Below are 22,232 nucleotides of genomic sequence, written 5' to 3' on the forward strand. Positions count from 1 at the left end.
TCATCCAACATATAAAACTCTTTTTTTTTTTTTGTCCAAGAGACCATAATTAGTTTTAGAGGTTTAAACAACCATCATGCATGCACACACAGACATTTACACCCAGTACACATACACTACATAATTTAACCAACAGTCTCTGTATATCTTAAAAATAAACATGGAGCAATCTTGCCAGAGAGGAGAGTGACAGTCAAAAAGTCATGTTTCCCACATCACTCAGGCACTTCTGCTGTAACAGAAGAAACAACCTGCTTTACAGGTTTAACAAGAGCACGGAAATACTGGGTGGCTGTCTCCAAAAGATATTCTTGACCGGCTAAGGTTAAAAAAGACTCCGTGTTAGTTGATCTAGGGTACCTACAATAAGGCATATTCAAAGGACCGGATTTCTAAAAGCACAGAGTGTCTCTCTTCTAAAAATCAAATGACTAGTTATTTGAAAATACTGTCCCTCATGTCTAAAGTGAGGCCATGTATATCTAGATATCCCCAGCTCCTTCACAAACTGCACCTGTCATAACACATGGAGGATTAATGTGTTCATATTTGATACCGTTTGTCAATAAAAATGCTGTTTTACAAGTGGATTTTCATCTGAAACAGAAAGAGATACTATGGCATCACGGGAGATGAGACTGGGTATGAGAAGAATGACAGGCATCATTTGTTCTTCAGCGATGGAAATGTCCCTAGCTGCCGAACGATCCTAGATCACAGACTGAGCAACTTCTGATAAATACAAGCAGAACCCAGCAAGAAGTCTTTAGAACTGAAGCTGCAATTGCAATGCATTAGGAACAAAGCGGCTGGCAACAAACGTGCTTACAGGTAAGGGAAACGGAATTATTAGCCTTAACAATAGATTTGAGCATACAGTATAGCCGTAGTGGTTATGGACCAGAATACAGTTTCGTTTTTGTTCTATTTTATTAGCTATGGGTTCTGCTGTTCTTTCAAGACTACATTCATCCCTCTGACCTCCCATTGCCCAGAGCTGTCCCAAAGGCTTTAACAGAGGAAGACACCAGGTGAGAAGCAAGAAAGACTTTTGCAGTGGCATTCAACTTCAGATTAAGACACAGGTTTAAGAGCCTGACTGCATGTTACATGTCTCAACTCTCATTAGCAGTCAGTACAGACGTAGGACTCAGTTCAGTTGCCCACACATAGGTGGCGAATGTCATTTGACCTTGACCTGCCTCTCCAGAAGAGTACAGAATTCCCCACAGAATTTGTGTCAAATCAATTAGACCCACCCGAATGTCTTGAACACCCTACTGCACCTGATCTGGCACTAGTTGCCTATATTTGAACAACTACTTCAAGTCCCTAGTCAACAGTTGGTGGTTCAGGCTCACTATAAAATAATCGTGTAGTGGCTAGTCAACTGAATTGCTCTCTACGCTCTGCTGACTATATTGTCTGGATTTCTGGGACTCCACTTGTTCCTACTCACCAAGTGTCAAATGAGATGTCCTGAAATATTCAACACATTCTTGCAGAACTGGTGGACCTACAGCAGGCATGCTTATCTCATGTGGCAGCTGGAAGCCAGGTAGGATAAATTAAGGTAAACATTGTTGTCTATGACCAGGCAACCGAATCCAGCCCTCACTGACAACAATTGGAGCTTGGACACCCAGTTATATGTATATACCTGCTTGTCTAGGTAAATGCAGATGTCTTAGTTATATGTATATACCTGCTTGTCTAGGTAAATGCAGATGTCTTGAGCTCCACCTGACTCCTAGCTATGGTGTCAATAGTTACAACTAGACTGTCATGTTTACACATGGCTTGAGTTGGTACTTGTGCCCAAACTCCCTGACTGTACTCTACACTGCCTTGCACTCTGTCTTTATTCTGGAGTGCCCAGACTAGCTCCGTAGGCATGAAATTCAGGCATTCTTGGCTCACTTTATGAAAATTAAACTCTGCCCCTCTAGATCCCTGGACCGGGCTCTGGAAACTCAAGCCAAGCTTGAGCATAGCAACCAAAGGGAGCATGGACATAGCAACTATAAGTCTCTACAGGATGCAAATGTTACAGTAAATAGTTATCTGTTTACACCAAACTTTAAAGCTTTGATAGATTTGTCCTTCAAACGAATCATAACTCCATACAAAATCCCAAACACACCTGATGTAAATGCCAAAGCTCAGCACTTTCATGTGCTTTCCAGCTTATGGGCCTCAGCATGCTGCCACTAAAGTCAATGATAGCAGATTCCATGAAGTGTCTTTTACTGCACATCGACATAGCCCAATCCAGGAAATATATTCTAACATAACAAAGAATAGAAATGCTGCTAAAAACATATTTTAATGTTGTCACTATGTTAAATCAAATGGAATTTCTTTGCATCCATTTTTATATTTGCTCTGGGGTCTGAAGATCTCAATATGCACTACTCACTCCTAACCTCACCAAGAAAAATACCACAGTAAATTCCTGCTTCTCCCTCAGTGCAATAAATTAAAGCATTTTACCTTTGACAATGTGTTCCAGAGATCATTTCTGGCTGCATTGCCATACTTGTGAATGGTTAAATAGTCCTACAGAAACAAAATAAAAATACAAATCAGTATTACTATACACAAGCCAAACAACTAGAGCTGTGAATCACTGCTATTAAAAGTTAAATCACATCAGTGTTTGCATTTGTCAGAAATCTAGAAATATACAACATTTTCATCAAGGGACTAAATAAACAGTTTCTTAAGCTAGTTTATAATGCAAAAATTGTTGCTAAAAATTTCATTTACAGCCTTTAATGCTCTTCCTTTTCTGTGTAAGTCACTCTATAAGCTAAATATTTTGCATACACATTGAAAATACTTGTCTAATCTCAGAAGGGGTTCCTAGGTAATTCTCGGCAACAAAAGGAGAAGCTGCTGAAACACAGTTCCAGTTGCTATTTTAGCAGGTCATTCTGCATCTAATGTCAAACATTTGCTCACTCGGACAACAGCTAGATTTGTTACAAAATATTTAACTGAGCAATAGCCTACCTGAACTACAAACTTATCTAGGATGCGCTTCAATGTTAAAATACATCATACAGGCAACTGGGGCTGTAACAGGTTATCACAGGAAAGGCTCTCCATGAAAGGGAGCAGTGGAAAAGGGGGGACAGGAACCCAACTCCATGCTTGTGCACATGTACTACATGTGTGTTGTCATGACATACATGACTCATAGACTCTGAGGAGGTTATAAACTGAATGCTTTCACTTATTCAGCTGCAGTTTCAACGACTGAGGGTCCATTCTTCTCCCATAGCAACTAGAAGGATAATTCCTGGTAAGGTACCATCATATTAAATTAATTTCCCAAATTAATAGTTTAAGCATATGACCAGGTCAGGTCTGGGCCCTTCAGACACAAAACGCTTCCAATTTTTAACAACATCTGGAGAGACAACACTGTTAGTTTCCCACCATCCTACCCTGGACAACAGCTCATTCAATTACAGAAGTGAAATTCAGCAATGATTATTTGAATAACATACATTTCATGTATTTTGATTGGAAGAATTAAGTGAAAAAAACCACATCAGAGGTTGTAAATCAATGGGTTCTCCTGCATTTGAATTTCTAACATCTTCACTTTACACAATGGTAGGAGACAAACCCTATTTTACAGCACAATGATAAAACTGGGACAAATTTGCTGACTCTGTTATCTATGCTTTGTGTGAAGTAAGGTACTTTGGGAATAATTAGTATTTGGAAAGCAAATTTTCTGATACACAAATTGTAGCACCTGTGACAGATTTAGCTTTTGTCAGCCAACTCATAGTAGAACAGGCAGCAACTCCCATTTAATCACAGGCTAGGAAGGCTAAATGAGAACACTGACTCTGTAAATGCAGTGCCGAGTCTTAACAATGTCATGAGACTAACTTGGAAAAAAGACAGTATTATATAGGCTGCACCTATAGCACACTGTGCTTCCGTTTTGCCTAAAAATACAGAATCATTTAAGGCACAGTGAAATATTCAATAGCTTTCAAAGCTAAAGAAGTTGAATTGCAAATTAAAAAGCTAAAATAGGAATAAACAAAAGTGGGACGAGGTAAATAAATAACAACAAATACACATGTGCATTCTAAGTGGTACTAGAAAATGCTGCATGCTTTGGTCCTTCTGAGACCTGCTTTCAGAATCATTACACAGCAAAATAAAATGGGTGGAAAACTTGAGGATTACTCCATCCAGGCAATAACCCTGTTTACCAATCTACCATTAGACATTATATTTGACTTTTACATTTTGCGTTCAGAAAGACTGCAAAAAGGTGAAATGCTTCTGTCCTTTTCTTTTGTTTTTTTCTCCCAATACACAGATTGGGAGGTTTAGATGTGGCTTGTCACTCAGCTAAAAATTTATTACCCTCCAATCTAACACGTTGATCATACAAAGGAAAACAAAAGGAATTCTAACATTTACAATGAAGTAAGAACATACAAGTACAGTCCTGGTACCATACAACTTGATCATCCATTTTTTCATTATTTCATAAAAGTTGCATTGACACCATATACATAGCATCAAACTAGGAGTGTTATCAAAAGCATACTACACAAAAAGCAGCCCTAAGTGACAGTGTGCATCAAAATATGCTTCCAATAGTAAATCTACATTGCAATCCAAAATCTGAGTGCACTTTCTAAAGGCACAAGAGCAAAAGGTTACTGAACGAGGTCCCATCAAATGTCCTCATGTACCAGTATCCCATTTTCAACAATAACCAGCAGCAGACACCTAGAAAGGGTATAAAACAGGAGAAGCATACAGTGATAGATACTTCCCCAGTATGCTCTCCCATCATCCAGCACTTCATGGCACAAGGAATCCTGAGCAGATTAGTATCTTTGTATTTAGTAGTTATCTTCTGTGAATTTGGCCAGTTGCTTTCTGAACCCATATAAACGTTTAGCATTTGCAACACCTTATAAAAAAGCATTTCTGTCCCGCTTTCGGCTGGGATGGAATTAATTTTCTTTCTAGTAGCCAGTATAGTGTTATGGTTCGGGTTCAGTATGAGAAGAATGTTGATAACACACTGATGTTTGCAGTTGTTGCTCAGTCATGTTTATACCAAGTCAAGGGTTTTTCCGCTTCTCATGCCCAGCCAGCAAGAAGGCTGGAGGGGCACAAGAAGTTGGGAGGGGACACAGCCAGGGCAGCTGACCCCAACTGGCCAAAGGGGTATTCCATACCATGTGATGTCATGCCCAGTATATAAACTGGGGGGAGTTGGCCTGGGGTGGGGAGCGGATCACTGCTAGGGAACTAACTGGTCATCAGTCAGCAAGTGGTGAGCAATTGCATTGTGCATCACTTGTTTTGTATATTCCAATTCTGTTATCATTATTATTATTGTCATTTTATTATTGTTATTACAATAATTATTAGTTTCTTCCTTTCTGTTCTATTAAACTGTTCTTATCTCAACCCACGAGTTTTACTTTTTTTTATTCCCCAATTCTCTCCCCCATCTCACTGTGGGGGGAGGGGGTCAGTGAGCAAGCAGCTGTGTGGGACTTAACTGCTGGCTGGGGTTAAATCATGAAAATTTCCCACTTCAGTGGTCTGTTGTGTGAAGATACCCGTTTCAAACATCTGCCCATCTGCTGGTTTCATCTGCTGCTCCCCAGTTCTGGCACTAGAAGACACAGTGCACTACTGTTCCCTGCTTCACTCTCCCCAAGCCTTTCATACTTTTACACACCTGTATCGTATGTGTCCTCATACCAGAGCTTGGTTTTATACTGAGAACACCACCAGACCCAACCACTGCCAGCTGTGCTGCAAAGTTACATTTTGATACTACCATCCAAGCTGTTAACTTCAAAGCTAGCTAGAGTTACCATGACCCAGTCTGAACTTTGTTTGCCAAATTATCAGCCTCTCTTGAAGTACCTTTCATGGACAGGCACTCAACTTAAAAAGGAAGAGAAAAGGCTTATACATATCAGCATCAAATACATCCCAGGAAGCATTAAAATAGGAGCCAAAGATCTACACATACCCTGCTTGTCTGTTCTAAGGATGGAACACGCAGGAATATAATCCATTTTTCCTCCTGGGGACCCATATCTAAGTCTTAAGTAGCTTGCAAAGGGGCAGAAGACATGTTCCCATTCACTGTAATTCTCCAGGGCAGGAGTATTAGCCAGCGCTTCGCCTTTACATTGAACAGAAAAGAACCAAAGCGAACAGAAGAGAGATGCAAGCCAGAGAACGGAAAAGGAGGATGACACTGAAAACACAGCTGCCTGAATCTAAGCTGTGTTCAGCACAGCTCCAAAGGAGGTAAAGTGACTTAAACCCACTTTCTCATGAACACATATGCCCAGAACCATCTGGCTGCAAGGCTGCTTCCCATCAGAAACTCGCAAGTCTATCACCTACAAAAGCTCTTCCATCAACTGGAGTATGCTGGAGCATGAAGATATGTTTCAGCCACCTTCCCGACTTTCAGCTATAACCCTACTGTATGTGTGAAGAGAAAAGATGGCATGAAAACCTCTTTAACAACCCAAGACTCAAGAGTGGTCTTCTGCAACTCCCTTTCTCCTTCACTGTAATGCCGCCTCTAAACTTTTTCGTTGTCATTGGGAAAGCAGAGAGTTCACAGACCCTAGTGCAGTGTCACTCAACGTGAAAATTAATCAAACACACACACAAAAATGGTCATTTGGTTTTACATTTTCAGCAACTACCCTCTTGTAATATTCTTCTTAATGTCTTCATTAAAACATGAAGGCACTCTTTGACAAAAATAACGGAATATGATCCCCTCACCTCTATCAATAAAAAAGATTTAATCAATGTGGTTTTCCAACACGAGTTTTAGTAATTTTTAACATCAAATAAATAAATAAATAAATCCAGAATCTGTCACACCATGAAAACAGTCCAATTACCGCACAATCAAAACCTGAGATCTTGCAAAAAATCCCAACAGATTTGGACTATAACATAATGTTTTGTCAAATAGTAATCTTAATCCACCCCCCAAAAATTAAAAGGCTCAATGCTTTTGAATTATTTTATTACTTGAATACTGAAGCAGATAACTTGAACAGTAGTAGAAATAGGAGTACAGCAAAAAGTGCCGAACAATTTTGAAAGATGTTTTTGATAATGCTGTATTGATTAAGCTTGCAGGCCTTTTATTGGAGATTACCTAAAAGGAGAAAGTCTTTCATCCCTTTGCAATCTTAGTTCTCTCAGTACTGCTAGGGATTGAGTCTCTTGGTTTCACAAAAATGAACTACACCACCATCCAAACATGATAACACTCACAACTAATAAAAGGTAGTGACTGATAAATGCAAAGAGGTTAAACAAGTGTAAAGGGGGAATAAGTCTCCAAACATGTATCTTACTTTCAGGGGAGACTTCAGATCTATAACCAGGAACTGAAACATCAATTCTAGGACCAAACTCCTTTCTTAGTTTATCTGTATGAAGTTGATTGGTTGGCTGAAGGAACAGCTCCCGACTTATACGAGTGATGCTGAAATCTGAAACAGATTAACATTGAATAACTTACTTTTTCTCCTAAAGATAACTGGGAAATTCCACTATATAAGATGAGCAAGGAGAAAGCAGCAAAATATTTTGGCATCAAATTCTTGTGGCTACATTCCTCTGAATGCCCTCATTTCTCAAGGCTCAGGAAACAGCAGTCTTGCCTCTACCTCCCTCTTTTGTATTTCATTCCTACTCCTGGGTGCACATCCTCCTCCCTTCAGCCTACAATATGTTCTTGATGAACAGTTTTATACATGACTGCTGTATCTCACTGAAGATTTAGAGCTACTAATAAAAACATTTAGTTCAGGTGGAAATCAGGCTCTAAGGCTCTGGCTATCAAATCCAGCGTGTTTGTTTTCCCAGAAATTTGTATACTTAACCTTAAGCCACCAGACACCATCTGACAGATGCTGACTCACTGACTATAACATGCCACCTTTTTTCCCCCGTTCCTTCACACTGCTAACATCAAAGTTGCTATCGCATATTATCTTGACATTGCCTAACATTCAAATAAAAAAGCTTGGGCAAGGGTCAGAGGGAGGAAGGTACTGCATATGTTTGCAACGGTGAGTGACAGACAAGAGGGAGTGAGAACCAGTGGTAAAGCACTACCAGCAAGCTACAAAGAAGTGAAGATTACTGTAAGAGAGGAAGACTACCGAATAGAAAACCTAAACCAGCCAACTAGGTTTGCCGTATTTTTCAGCTGTACAACAGACTAACCCTTAAGAAAGAGCGTTAAGGAAGAGAAATGATCACCCTCCTGGCTGGGCAGTCAGACAAGCAGCAGAGTACAAAATAAGCAGCAGGTAAATTCACCTTATTGGTCATGGTAAGCATAGTATAAGGCAAATCAGATGGGGGTTAACTCTATTTGTGTCAGAATTCATTTGTACCAGTGAGTCAAGCTGCAGAGCTACCTCCAGACTGAAAGCACAGCTGTGATCAGACCACTTATCAAAGCAGTACTGCAAAGCCAGCTAAGGAAAACCTTGGAAACAGATTTTTTCCAGGTCAAGTAAGCCAAGCCAAGTAAGCCAACTTCTTCACCTTCTGCATCAGTTTTACTAAGAGTGCCCGAAACTGCTTCCAGGCAGTCTTGTCAGAAACTGCCAACCTACAGAATATACTAGAGTCATGGAATATATTTTAACTTTCATGAGTGAGTTCTACCACAGGATCAAAAATGTTGCTATCCTTCCCATACTTTAATCTACTATTGCACTAAAATGTGTTCCTCCAGCAAAAAATGAAGTTACTTACTGGCCAATGAGCCAAGAATTAAACTAACTAAAAAAGCGTTTCAACCTACAATAACAAAAAACAGCCCAAAATGACACTGAAACAGCAAGGACATAAGGAGTGTAAGGCCATGCCTGCAGTGTAGATAGTCCCCACCTAGTACTAAAATTGTCACATCTGTTTTATATACAGACACGGCATCACATGCATTCTTGTATCTCCCTTGAGCTACAGTTTGGTGACCCTTTGGTGGTACAGCCAGACTAAGTACCTTCCACAACCTCTGCTCCTCCTTGTCCCCATCCCCCTGTTTGTGAGGCCCCTTTGCAAACTAGACCTCTGAAATGGCCTGTATAGGAAGTAAATCTATCATTCTGCACCAAGGACACCCTTCCTTCCTTAATCAAGTTTACCAAAAAGGACCCCAAACTCTCCCACCAGTACAAACGAAGTGGTGCTGGGTGGCCATGCGTGGATGGGAACAAGCAGCTGGAGATAGCATTGAGGAAAACAGAAGGGTGGTTCCCTAAGCCAGCGTCCCGTCCAAGTATGCGCTGAGTATTACGGAAGAGACCAGACAGAAAGAAACACAGTGGTGATTTCAGAAGACAGTTAAAAGAAAGATTATCAATGGATCACATTTAAGGGAAACAAAAAGATTCTTCTGAAGGGCATTTCTCTAAAAGTGATGCTCAAATGTTCTTTTCAAATGTTCGACTAACGGTTGATGATATCATTCCTCATCAACAAGCTAATTTTTACAGTGAAATAGTTAAACTTCACTAAACCTTATGTATGGACACTGTCATTCAGAACTGAAGTAGACTAAATGCAGAGCGACTTCAAGTCACAATGAAAACACTATCATGAACCAAAGTAAATGAAATAACAGTTAACTTCAGTTTTGAAAGTGCCCATATGGGGCTACAATGACGTTTAACTAATCCAATCACAGTTCACACCTTCAGGTACTTTGAATGAACTTTTGTGCGTCCCTGTATAAACACAGCTTAAACCTTGTTTACTTGGCATTAAAAATACAACTCTGAATTAGAATTTTACACCACTGAACAATCAAAGAATACAGCTGCTAAAGGATAATCTTTTCTTTCTCCTTATTTCAAATAATTCTACACATACCAGTGGAGCTACCTGTTGAATCTCTTCCACATAGAAATTTATTGGCTAACATATTTTAAGTGATTAGTAATTCTATCTGTCTCTTCATTTTCTGAAAGTGGTGTCCCTGTGAGATGTCCAGGTCTGGCAGATAGGACTGGGGTTTTTTTATTTTTTTTTAATCTTCTCCAAATCTTTTTTGTCTTTTTCTTTAAATAATATCACAAAAGAATTAATTTATCCGTTCCATATACAATCACGCTTTCTCAATTGCTAATTTATCCAGCCTGTATTTTTACCATTAGCTGCATTAAGCAATTAAAAATTCTTAAGAGCAAGTAGCACTTGCAATGTTCCCAATAATTATATTGTGGTATCACAGTAAAGCAGTGTTTAAAATGTTCACTATCAGGAAGTTGTTAGCTAATTTCTAGATTCAAACTTACGAATAGGTAAAAAAAAGTTTTAAAAAGCCTTAGAGGTGTGCAACACACTTCAGAGGCATCGTGCAAGTATTGTCTTCAGCTGTGTTTTGCCTTCTCTTCGGGCTGCTATCTCAGTCAATGCATAAAAACCTAGGGAAGGAAATCAGTGGAATCCCATCAATGTACACCAGCTGAAATTCCAGCCCTTTATTTTCAAAAGGTATATTTAGATTTTTTTTCACACACAATAGTGATACAATGCTCACAATCAGCAGCAACTGGAAAATACCCACTGTCAACATGTCATATCTGCAATTAAATCATTACATTCAAACAGCAAGCTATAACTACTAATCAGGAAGAGTGATAGTGGAACCATATATGGAAATAAATCTTAATTTTCTCTAGAGCCAATGATGCTGAATAGGCCACATGATTATAGTATTTTACTTTGTCCTTTTTCCTTTGTAATTCATAACACTCCCATACGCTCTACCAATAATCAGATCAGCAGAACTGACATTTCTGGCATTATATGGGTCAATGGGATTTTTAGCATTGATTTCAGCGGGAGAAGAATTAGGGCAATGTTGAAAGTATCTCATCCACGGTGTTGGAAGCATAACATTCATTTAGAGGATACAGATAGGACCTGCATCCTGTCCCAAACAGCACGCCATCCAGGCTGAGACACGAGAGAAACCAGTAAGAGAAAGGAGGAGGCAAGAGCCATCCTTAAGTCAATGGGACTACGTTCTTTGCTCTACCTGCTTCTTGTTGATAAGAGACCACTACTGTAAATAAGAAGTAACCCAAGTGAAATCAATATGGCCCTGTCATTTTCATTCCAACACGAGAAAAGAATCAAACCTCAAGCCACTGTAAGAAACGCAATTTTGCAACTAATACACTTTCTGCATCGCAACTGAGTGAATCCATGGGAATGGGGCATCTAAAACAGATTCAAAATTTGTACTTACGCAAATTTCCAGCTACTTTAAAATATATCCTGCTTTGCTGGGAATCCTTATTAAAAGATCAGAATTATTAAATAGAGACGTTGATTTCCCTTGTAAAATTCAGCTTCACCTATTAGCTATTAACATGAAGAGGAAGGAGGTTCCATTTTGAAACACAGCAACTGCAGTCTGGTGGCAAAACAGTTTGCACACGAAGTCTAAAGGGAACAGTTAGAAGGATTGCAGAGTTATTGCCTAGCACAGTCTGATGGTATCTGCTGTGCAGTGAGACACCTGCTAGTATATTAAGCTTGGCTTTAAAGAAAAATGTATTTGATCTATTATTTGGTAGTGGTACTAAACTACTGAGCTAAGAACAAATCTTACAGAAATAAAGTACTCTCTGAAATTGAACTGCATATATTCAACTGAATTTGTACATTCATTTTAGTTCTGCCTTGTTTGGTTGTATAATACATTTGAACCTAAAACCATATATTGCTCAATAAATATATTTTTAATGCACACAAAAAACGATGGAATGTTTTTCAGAGATATTTGGATGGCACCTGCTAATTGTGACAGGTTGGCTGCTCATTCCACTGCATTAACTTGAACTACGCCCAGGGATTGCTAACCAGGCAAAAAATCTCTGCTGTACTTTTCTGTAATACTTTTTTCTATAGAAGCCCCAGAATTGGAAAGAAATTAATGCTACTTACTATGAAAAGGTCACCATAAATCACTCGAGAAAACTTATTGTAAGTATGATTTGCATGTCACTGTGTCTAGATCATAATGACCTGCAACATTTGTACAGTAACAATGAATAACAGACAGCAAAGCAGTAACTGTGAAACTTCGACTTTGCTTTTAAGTTATTTGTTGTTTGTATCAATTGTGAAAATATTTCTCATGGCACAAAAGACCATCATACAATACAGTCACTACAGCTGCATTTAAGTTTGCAGAATGAAGACACCTTAAAAATCATTAGCATTTACATCTGGCTATATGCTACTGTGTCTACCTAGCTACAGTAACTGAACTTTAAATACATGCAGAGAAAGGAAGAGGTGGGAGGAGGAGGAGGAGAAGGAGAAGGAGAAAGTTTTGATGACAGCCTGGTTTATCCAGTAGGGATTCAGCTTTTCTCTGAATGTCCTCCACTGGGCTGTACAGAAGTAGATTTATTTCATTTTGGACATGTATTAAGTGTTAACTAGGAGTTCAATCCTACAGTCTTTGTGCTGGAAATATCCCCACTGACTTCTAAAGAGCTAATGGAAATTTTGATTGCACGAGGATGGCAGAATCGCACACAAAACGTGTACTTCCAGCGCCCTGGAAAGTCCATTGTGCTGCCTCATAGCAACAGAGGCGAGGTTGCCACTGAGCTCCTGTCAGGAAAACAGTATAATTTTATTCCAAAAGAAAACATTTTCTTAAATAGCTGCTCAGCCCGCTGACATTATCTGAGAATTCATACCTACCATTCTTCCTCTTAATAATTTCTATAATAAAAATGAAGGAGAAAAATATTCATAACTGAATTTCACATGCAACAAAATAAGAGAAGCTCACTGAAAGCACGCCACGTGAATACGTACGTGGTATCTGTAACGTGACTGATCGTAGCATTGTCATAAAGGGCAATCCTCTTCTGAGGAAACAAACAAGTAAACTGTCTGTATACTAATTGTTTTTCTTTTTGTAAGAAGCTTTAGCAATGGAGCAATAAAGCAACATTTTATCCTAGCTGAAGGACAGCACAATTTCCTCCTAATGAAGGTGACACTGACCGTAACCTTGCTCTGAACGTGGGCACTGGGGACACCACCGGCTACTGAGGTTCAGCAGTACCTCCCGTTATCGCTTTTCATAACTCTCCCTGCTGGGACCTCCAATGTGGCCAAAATGCAACTGTCTGAGCTGAAATCTTACCTTCAGAAAGTCTCCAAAATTTCAGTCAACACCAGAAAGTATCGGAAAACATCACATTTTACCTTTTCTTGTCACTCTGCCCTTTGACAAGCTCTGCTGTCCCCATGCACTGGAGCGCAGGTCTAAAGGTCAGAAGGAAAGTCATCTTGCTTCAGGAACATGCTTTTTCCTACCACTGATCAACCTGAGGTGACCTAGCAGCTAGAGAGTCCCTCTCCCTCCCCGTACCGACGGCTCACAGCTGCTTAAGCTTAGAGGGAGTTAGGGCCCTGAAGCAGAAAGCGAAGAGCCCGTGTGTCCCTTCTCTCCGCAGTCCCCGACAGTCTGATCCAAACGCTCCAGGGACAAAAAGCAGAGCGGACAGAAGGGAAAGGAGTTAAGTTAATATAACCCAACAGGAATATTCTGCTAATGCTACATTTTAGGAAGAAGCTCAGCACCTGTGTTATATCGGGCAAAACCCACCAGCAGTCATGATGGGTGGCTGCTCTAATTGCAGGTGCATTACGTTTGGCCCCGTGGCCTGATTTGTAGCAGAGCTGGACTCTGTGACTGAACCCGATGTGAAGTCTGTTCTGAATATCTGAAATAGTTTATAATGCTAAATACCTCGACAGAACATCTTCTTGGGTTTCAAAATAGATATCCAAATTTCTTGGATATCTTTTGTTTTAATCACATTGGTCCAATTTCCCCCCAAATGTGCTGGCACTCCACTCTCATTGATTTATTTAAAGCAACATTAATTGTATGATCAACATTTTCTGGAGGTCCACCTTGGTGTCCCTAGAGGCTGAGCTGCAGCCACGCTGAGTGCTCACACCTGATGATGAAGCCAGTGGAAGCTGTGCTTCGAACACATAAACTCTTCCGATCCGTAAGTGCTGAGACACACGGGAGGGAAAAGTGCTGCACCGGGCGTCTCATATTGCATACTCCACACTTGTGCAAATTTTAACTTAATTTTCTGTGGGCCTACATCTCTATTCATAAAATTGAGGCTAGCACCTCCCCTTCCCTCCCTATGAGGTTTACATCTTCTGTTCACTAACTGTTGGTGATGCGCTCTGATACCATACTGGATGGCATTTAAGAAAATTGTATGCAGCAATGCAGGAACTGGGGCTACAAAGCTAATTAGAAGCATACAAAACTATTGAATAGAAGGACAATTCAGTTAGTGTGGTCCACTTTGTGAATTGAACCAGACATTGTCCTATGTAGAAAACACTGGGCAATTGCATAATTAAAAATCCTGGTTAAGGTATGTACAAAAAAAGGAAAAGAATGCAAATATAAAATTAGCTTTAGCATTTCTCAGTAACCGTACATTTAAATTATGCATCTTTAATCACATTTTTTCTTTAAACAGAAGCATTTTGCTATACACATAGTGTACTCAAATCCTCTTAGAGCTAGAGGAAGGACTTCCGTTTTTGGCAGTGATATCCGAGTCTGGCCCTTACTATGCTGTACATCTCTTAACACTTTCAAAGGGAAAAAATACTGTGACACTGCAACTTACAGAAGTTTCTCATGTAAACTTTTACTGACCTACTTAAGTCATGGTGGAAAAAGCTACAGAAAAAGTCCATAACACTGAATTAATTTAACAAATATAAACGTAAAATCCAGAGTGATGTAAGTTAGAAGCATGAGAAACGCTGAGGGGCCAGAAAAGGCGAAAGATGTTATCAATCTCATATGACATGCAGTGTAGAAAACAGTGATGTCAGCTCCTATGAGATTTCCTATGACTTCCTATGTCCTGCTTTTAACATGCTCAAGTTATCTTGTTGACAACTGTCAGTAGAAGTGAGGCAGTTTAAAAAATAAAGGGATCAGTAGCAACTAACTTAAGGACAGGTCATAGCCAGTATGCCCATGGCGATACTTTGATGTTCACCAAGGTCATACACTCTGTGCTCTTCTAAACCAGAGAAGATGGGTGCAGAATTAGCTGAAAAGTACTTTACTCAACACCTACTAAACGCACCAGGTGCAACACCAGAGATACTCCAGCTGTAAAGACGCTCCTGCTGGGTGGCAAAAGTTACATCCTCCCACTGAACAAAGACCCCAGATAGTTTCACGTGCACTGTTGATCCAGGGACAGCATCACAGCTCATTGCTTCACTGAGCCTGACCCTAAAGTGCCTGATTTTTTTGGTTTTACAGAAAACTCTATTAAGAAGTCTCTAATGACTTCTCATTTTCCGCAGCATACAGCTAACTGTTGTGAATTGGGAGCAAAGATATAATAAATAGGTATGATAAAATGGCTACACAAACCTGTTTAATATACTATGTAAAAAACAGATTATAAAATAATACTGTGGAAATAGATGAATACATTTCTTGTACTACTAGATTCTTGGACAGAAGTGGCAAACAACATGGAAAACAGCACAGTAGAGCTTTATTTTACACCTAGAAAGTTTCTGATAGGGTTTCACATTGACTGCCACAATTCAAACAGAACACAGGCATGCACAGAGGTGTCTAAAAAGCAGGAAATACTAAGCAGTGTGGATGAAAGAAAGTCTAACTAGCCAGCTTTATGATAGTAAAAAGTGATTGAAATCTGAACCTTGCTGTATTTAACAGCCTGCATGTCACATTTCCCCGGACAGCTCCTCTGAAAGGTTGACCAATTTGTTTCAATACAGTGGCCACTCAACAGCACCAAAAAAGACAGTGTATATCCAAAGCACTGTATGGAAATTCTTCTTCCAAATGTACAATGTGAAGCCTAAAGTACAAAAGCAGTTAATTTATCACAGAAGCAGAGATTCCTACAGTAACTAATTCAAACTGCTGATGATGCACTAAATCAGAGTGAGTGATGAACACATACATAAGCAGCAAGTGAAGTTCAAAAGGATACAGATCTATGTGATCAATGAGCTGCCACATGGCAAATGAAATGCAGTGTTGACAAACGTACAGTAACAGAGATGAGGCTCCAAAATAATCAAACCAAATATATGAAAAATTTAAATAAACCAGTGCAGAAATGTCTCATTACAGAGCTGGAGGTGCCTCTACACACATCTAAGTACCAGACCTTCAAATCACTGGGCTTTCTCTCTATATTTAATATGAAAAAAACCCCACTGATAACTTGAAGAGGTGCCTTGCCATAAAGCAGTAAAACCTTCCACGAAATGTAATACAGTGACACCAGTCATGTAAGCAACCATCTATTTCAAGCACACAGATTAGGAACAACAGCCTACAGATTAAAATCGCACACAAATCTAATATTATATTGCATATTACTGCCCTGAGTGATGACTGAATGATAAGGCCAACTTATGGCTTCTTCCTCTACCAATCCATGCAGTTCAGAAACATAATCAGAGCAAGTGGTGCTGACCAAGCCTCTTCATACTCTAATTGCTGTCCTAGCTGATTAATGGCTTTTTGACTGAAAAGCAACACCACTTTGGAAGAAGAGTATTGGCATTCAGTGACGTGCACCTCTTGAATTTCCCTAGAGCATAAGAAACTTTGCACATCATGAAAGATGTCAGGACTTTTAAAAAGAAAGAAATCACCTACTGTGAGAAGGAAGGGCTTATTAGACATTTTCTACAAAAATAATAGCTGTGACTTTCTCATATGCAGGTGTGACCAGCTGTGGCTATTACTGTCATTATTCAATTATTCATTACAGCCAATACAAATATGTTCTTTTTTAGTTTTGTCTATGGAGTGCTATGTGAAAACAGTGAGAAACTTCTGTCTTTGTTACTACATCTTCTGCTTGAAAATGTCACATGATTCAAGACATCTTATGTCTTTGAAGGGCTTCCAGAAAATCATACCTTCACTAGGTAGTCTCTTGGCTGCAGTTCTATTGTGGAACTTCCACGCTATAATCCAAGGGTCTTTTACAGTGTATTTACTGTGATAGGAACAGGCCAGTTATTCTTGACAGATATGAATCTCTCCAAAGCCATGTACGCTGTAAAACTGAGCATCTCTACTACAATTTTACCTCCCTGCAGAGTCCTCAACAGAACGGTTTGCTGAAATGTTAGGGATTATGTGCACCTACACACATTTTGTACATTTGCTTCAGCTCATATTCGTTGTTACAGAACATCCAATTAAGAGCCCCACTCTCCTTCATCAACTTTTTTCTTCTTTTTAACACCATTGATTGTTTTCTTTGACATATAAGGGATTTTTCTCCCCCAAGCTATCTTGATTTGCTCTTCAAAAAGTCGACCTGCCAGGTGATAGCATGTAATTAGATTAAGAAAAAATTGGTAACAAACAAAAAAGGTAGCTAACCCATTTGCTTCTTGCTCTAAACCTTACCTTTTCCTCTCCTTAACCCAAAGGTTAGCATATTTGTTGTAGCCTCTCTAATTCTGTAGCTCTTAATTACATGATGAATCATACCTTGATTTCAACGAAACCACAAACACTCAATGCAGACACAAATAAAGGGCTATTCATTTTGGTTTATACTGGTGTAATAAGACTACAGAATACTCTTTTTTTATCATCTGTGAAACACTTAAGGACATACCTAATACACTAAAAAGAACTGAAATAATATTAATACTGGAAATACAATACAGCAGAGAGGAAACAGTCTTGGAGGTTCCTGGAGTGTGTAGAAGATAATCTCCTGACACAGCTGGTGAGGGAGCCAACGAGGGAAGGGGCCCCGCTGGACCTGCTGTTTGCAAAAAGAGAAGGACTTGTGGGTGATGTGGTGGTTGGAGGCCGTCTTGGGCATCGCTATCACGAAATGATAGTTTTTTGATTCTTGGAGAAGTAAGGAGAGGGGTCACCAGAACTGCTACCTTGGAATTCCGGAGGGCAAACTTTGGGCTTTTTAGGAGCCTGGTTGACCGAGTCCCTTGGGAGGCAGTCCTGAAGGGCAAAGGAGTCCAGGAAGGCTGGACATTCTTCAAGAAGGAAATCTTAAATGCACAGGAGCAGGCCGTCCCCATGTGCCGAAAGACAAGCCAGCGGGAAGTCCAGCCTGGTCTAACAGAGAGTTTTGGCTGGAACTCAGGAAAAAAAGGAGAGTTTATGACCTTTTGAAGAAGGAACGGGCAACTCAGGAGGACTGCAAGGATGTTGTGAGGTTATGCAAAGAGAAAATTAGAAGGGCCAAAGCCCAACTAGAACTTAATCTGGCTACTGCTGTAAAAGACAATAAAAAAATGTTTCTATAAATACATTAGCAACAAAAGGAGGGCTAAGGAGAATCTCCATCCTTTATTGGATGTGGGGGGAAACTTAATGACAAAGGATGAGGAAAAGGCCGAGGTACTTTATGCCTTCCTTGCCTCAGTCTTTAATAAGACGACCAGCTGTTCTGGAGGTACCCAGCCCCTGAGATCGAAGACGGGGAAGGGGAGCAGAATGAATCCCATAATCCAAGGGGAAAGGGTTAGCGACCTGCTACACCACTTAAACACACACAGGTCTATGGGGCTGGATGGGATCCACCCAAGGGTACTGAGGGAGTTGGCAGAAGTGCTCACCAAGTCACCTTCCATCATTTATCAGCAGTCCTGGCTAACCGGGGAGGTCCCAGCCGACTGGAGGTTAGAAAATGTGACGCCCACCTGCAAGAAGGGCTGGAAGGAGGATCCAGGGAAGTACAGGGCTGTCAGCCTGACCTCGGTGCCGGGGAAGGTTATGGAGCAGATCACCCTCAGCACCATCACACGGCATGTACAGGACAACCAGGTGATCAGGCCCAGCCAGGACGGGTTTATGAAAGGCAGGTCCTGCCTGACTAACCTGATCTCCTTCTGTGACAAGGTGACCAGCTTAGTGGATGAGGGAAAGGCTGTGGATGCTGCCTACCTAGACTTTAGTAAAGCCTTTGACACCGCTTCCCACAGCGTTCTCCTGGAGACACTGGCTGCTCATGGCTGGGACGGGGGTACTCTTTGCTGGGGAAAAAGCTGGCTGGATGGCCAGGCCCAAAGAGTGGTGGTGAATGGAGTCAAACCCAGTTGGTGGCCGGTCACAAGTGGTGTTTCCCAGGGCTCAGTACTGGGGCCAGTTCTGTTTAATATCTTTATCAACGACCCGGACGAGGGGATCGAGTGCACCCTCAGTGAGTTTGCAGAGGACACCAAGTTGGGCGGGAGTGTTGGTCTGCTGGAGGGTAGGAAGGTTCTACAGAGGGATCTGGACAGGCTGGATCGATGGGGTGACGCCAACTGTATGAGGTTCAACAAGGCCAAGTGCCGGGTCCTGCACTTGGGTCTCAACAACCCCACGCAGCGCTACAGGCTTGGGGAAGAGTGGCTGGAAAGCTGCCCGGCAGAAAAGCACCTGGGGGTGCTGGTCAACAGCCGGCTGAATATGAGCCAGCAGTGTGCCCGGGGGGCCAAGAAGGCCAACAGCATCCTGGCCTGTATCAGAAATCGTGTGGCCCGCAGGAGCAGGGAGGTGATCGTCCCCTTGTACTCGGCACTGGTGAGGTGACACCTCGAGTCCTGTGTTCAGTTTTGGGCCCCTCACTACAAGAAAGACACTGAGCTGCTGGAGCGTGTCCAGAGAAGGGCAACGGAGCTGGTGAGGGGCCTGGAGCACAAGTCTGATGAGGAGCGGCTGAGGGAACTGGGGTTGTTTAGCCTGGAGAAAAGGAGGCCGAGGGGAGACCTTATCGCTCTCTACAACTGCCTGACAGGAGGTTGGAGTGAGGTGGGGGTCGGTCTCTTCTCCCAAGTAATAAGTGATAGGACAAGAGGAAATGGCCTCAAGTTGCGGCAGTGGAGGTTTAGGTTGGATATTAGGAAAAATCTCTTCACTGAAAGGGTTGTCAAGCATTGGAACAGGCTGCCCAGGGAAGTGGTTGAGTCACCATCCCTGGAAGTATTGAAAAGACATGTAGATGTGGCACTTAGGGACATGGTTTAGTGATGGACTTGGCAGTGCTAGGTTAACGGTTGGACCTGATGATCTTAAAGGTCTTTTCCAACCTAAACGATTCTATGATTCTGTGATTCTGTTAACACTGATGTGCTCCATGTACTGGAGGCTAACGAAAAACAAAGCAAATAAGATAAAGTGAAGTTCCTTCAGAACTCAGTTACCCAGCAAGCCATTAGAATAACCCAGGAGGAATGAACCATCAAGTGCACTTTCAGAGTTTTCATTATTTGCAGAGATTTATAAATAGTAGTAACACTTGATTTTGCAGCTATCCGTAAGAAAGGCCATTTAGTTGAATATTAGAATTCCATGGTAAAACTGGATTCAAGGCAACATAATGCTAAACCCCAAGAGATGGTACCAGGGCTAAAGAGCTAAAAAGCCTAAATGAATGCGTAATAGAAAGGGTTAATTAGTCCTCCAGTTCCCCTTATCATTAGCAAAGCTATCCTCCCAACTCTACAGTGCAGGAACACTATTTCATTAGATCCACAAAACACAAAGAATTAAATGATTGACAGACATTTCCAATTGTATAATTTGTAGCTTATGAACAAGCTTATGAACTTTATGTTTTATTTTGTTCAACTTGGAGACATACACATGGAAAATCTCTGTCTGGATTTCAAACAGTTTTTATAAAAGAAGTTAGAATATCATCTTCCTACTGAACTGATGCCAAGACTTTCACTAGTCAGATTTTCACAGTTAGATTTTTCATAGACTTTCATTAGCAAACAGAAGAGTTTCTATTTAGAGCAGAACCCGTGAAAAGCAGAAATAATACGAAACCACTCAAATCAAAAAACAAAGCTCCATTACAACTGTATGGTAATTATGATTACTTAATCCCTGCATATCCCTATTCTTTGATCTGAACTTTTCTAAATTCATTTCAGGACAACTTGCACACTGTTATTTCTCAGGCAAACATAGAGGAAAATAGAAAAATGAGGCTTGAGATGCACCTATTAAAACTTTCCCTTTCTAAAACCTTGAGTGCAATGCTTTTTTGGGGAAATTGCTACTGAATTTCCATATGAATGGATCTGTGCAGGCAGAAGTTTCTGGCTGGAATATGGAGTTTGCTGGACTAAGGACAGAAGTCTTACTGGCTTAAATGAGATGAGGGTTTCACCCTTGACATATACAAGATTTTATGAAGGAAACTTATGATTTCAAGATTTCTTATCTGGATAAGAAGATTATCTAACTGCTGTGACCTCATGTTACAACTAGGAAAATGATCCAACTGGGTCCTGTGAGTAAGTTATGCTGCAAGCCCTGAAAGTCCTGTAAACTCTCCAAAAAGCTGTATTTCCCCAGCAGGTTTCCTTTCATTGCCTATTGAATGGAACACACTTCTCTGACATAACCAATGCATTTATTTAACTTTTGTTTTATATTTTATCTTCCAATTTATTTTGGTTAGAGGTAGAATTATTCTGTTAAAAAATGACCTGATCCTAGACAGAGTTTATTTAAATTTCAAAATGAAAAGCTTACTAAGAACAGATAAGATTGATTGCTCTTTCCATCTTAGCATAATTGTACTTCAGGTGAACATCAATTTACTTTAAAGGACGCTTCTAAGTAGCAGGCTGCATCATACATAATTCATCAATCACAGCTGCCTGTAACATGATTTACACAAGCAGATTTCAATGGAATAGAGGGAGTCGTATTGTTTTTTATGCTTTGGCTTGTTTGTTTTTAAATAGTTTACGAAACACTCATTTGCACTGAATTATTGCTGAAAAGAGTTCATCCTTGGTAATCAGCATGTTGAATTTCTTTCTCTTTGTACAGAAATGTTACCTCTCTAAATTTCTTTTAAAAGGCAGAGTGAGTTTTCAAAACATCGTTAAGGCAGAAAGCACTCCATGCTTATCAAAGGTAAAAATAAAGCTCAAGGATTTTGCTAGGGGGGGAAGGGAAGGCAAAAATATTTATCTGAAAAGCATTACTAGTTTTAGGGCTGTGTATTTTCTAGCTGGCTTGACATCATTTGTTATTATTTGTTATACCTGCATGCAAATGTAATTGAAAAGAAGTAGCTCTCTCC

At 40.4% G+C, this 22,232-nt stretch overlaps 1 protein-coding gene across 3 annotated transcripts in view; it reads right to left on the minus strand.

Annotated features, from left to right (window-relative positions):
* Positions 1 to 22,232, minus strand: part of TRHDE (thyrotropin releasing hormone degrading enzyme) — a 220,784-nt gene that overhangs the window by 76,596 nt on the left and 121,956 nt on the right. For all 3 annotated transcript variants that reach the window (XR_008233144.1, XM_052774609.1, XM_052774608.1), the window contains one exon: positions 2,494 to 2,559. Coding sequence is in view for 2 of the 3 variants with exons in the window: in XM_052774609.1 (XP_052630569.1) it covers positions 2,494 to 2,559 (66 nt within the window). In the remaining variant the exon portion in view is untranslated. The remainder of the gene's footprint in view (positions 1 to 2,493; positions 2,560 to 22,232) is intronic.

Source organism: Harpia harpyja, chromosome 23 (assembly GCF_026419915.1).
Source record: "Harpia harpyja isolate bHarHar1 chromosome 23, bHarHar1 primary haplotype, whole genome shotgun sequence".
NCBI classification, from domain to species: domain Eukaryota; kingdom Metazoa; phylum Chordata; class Aves; order Accipitriformes; family Accipitridae; genus Harpia; species Harpia harpyja.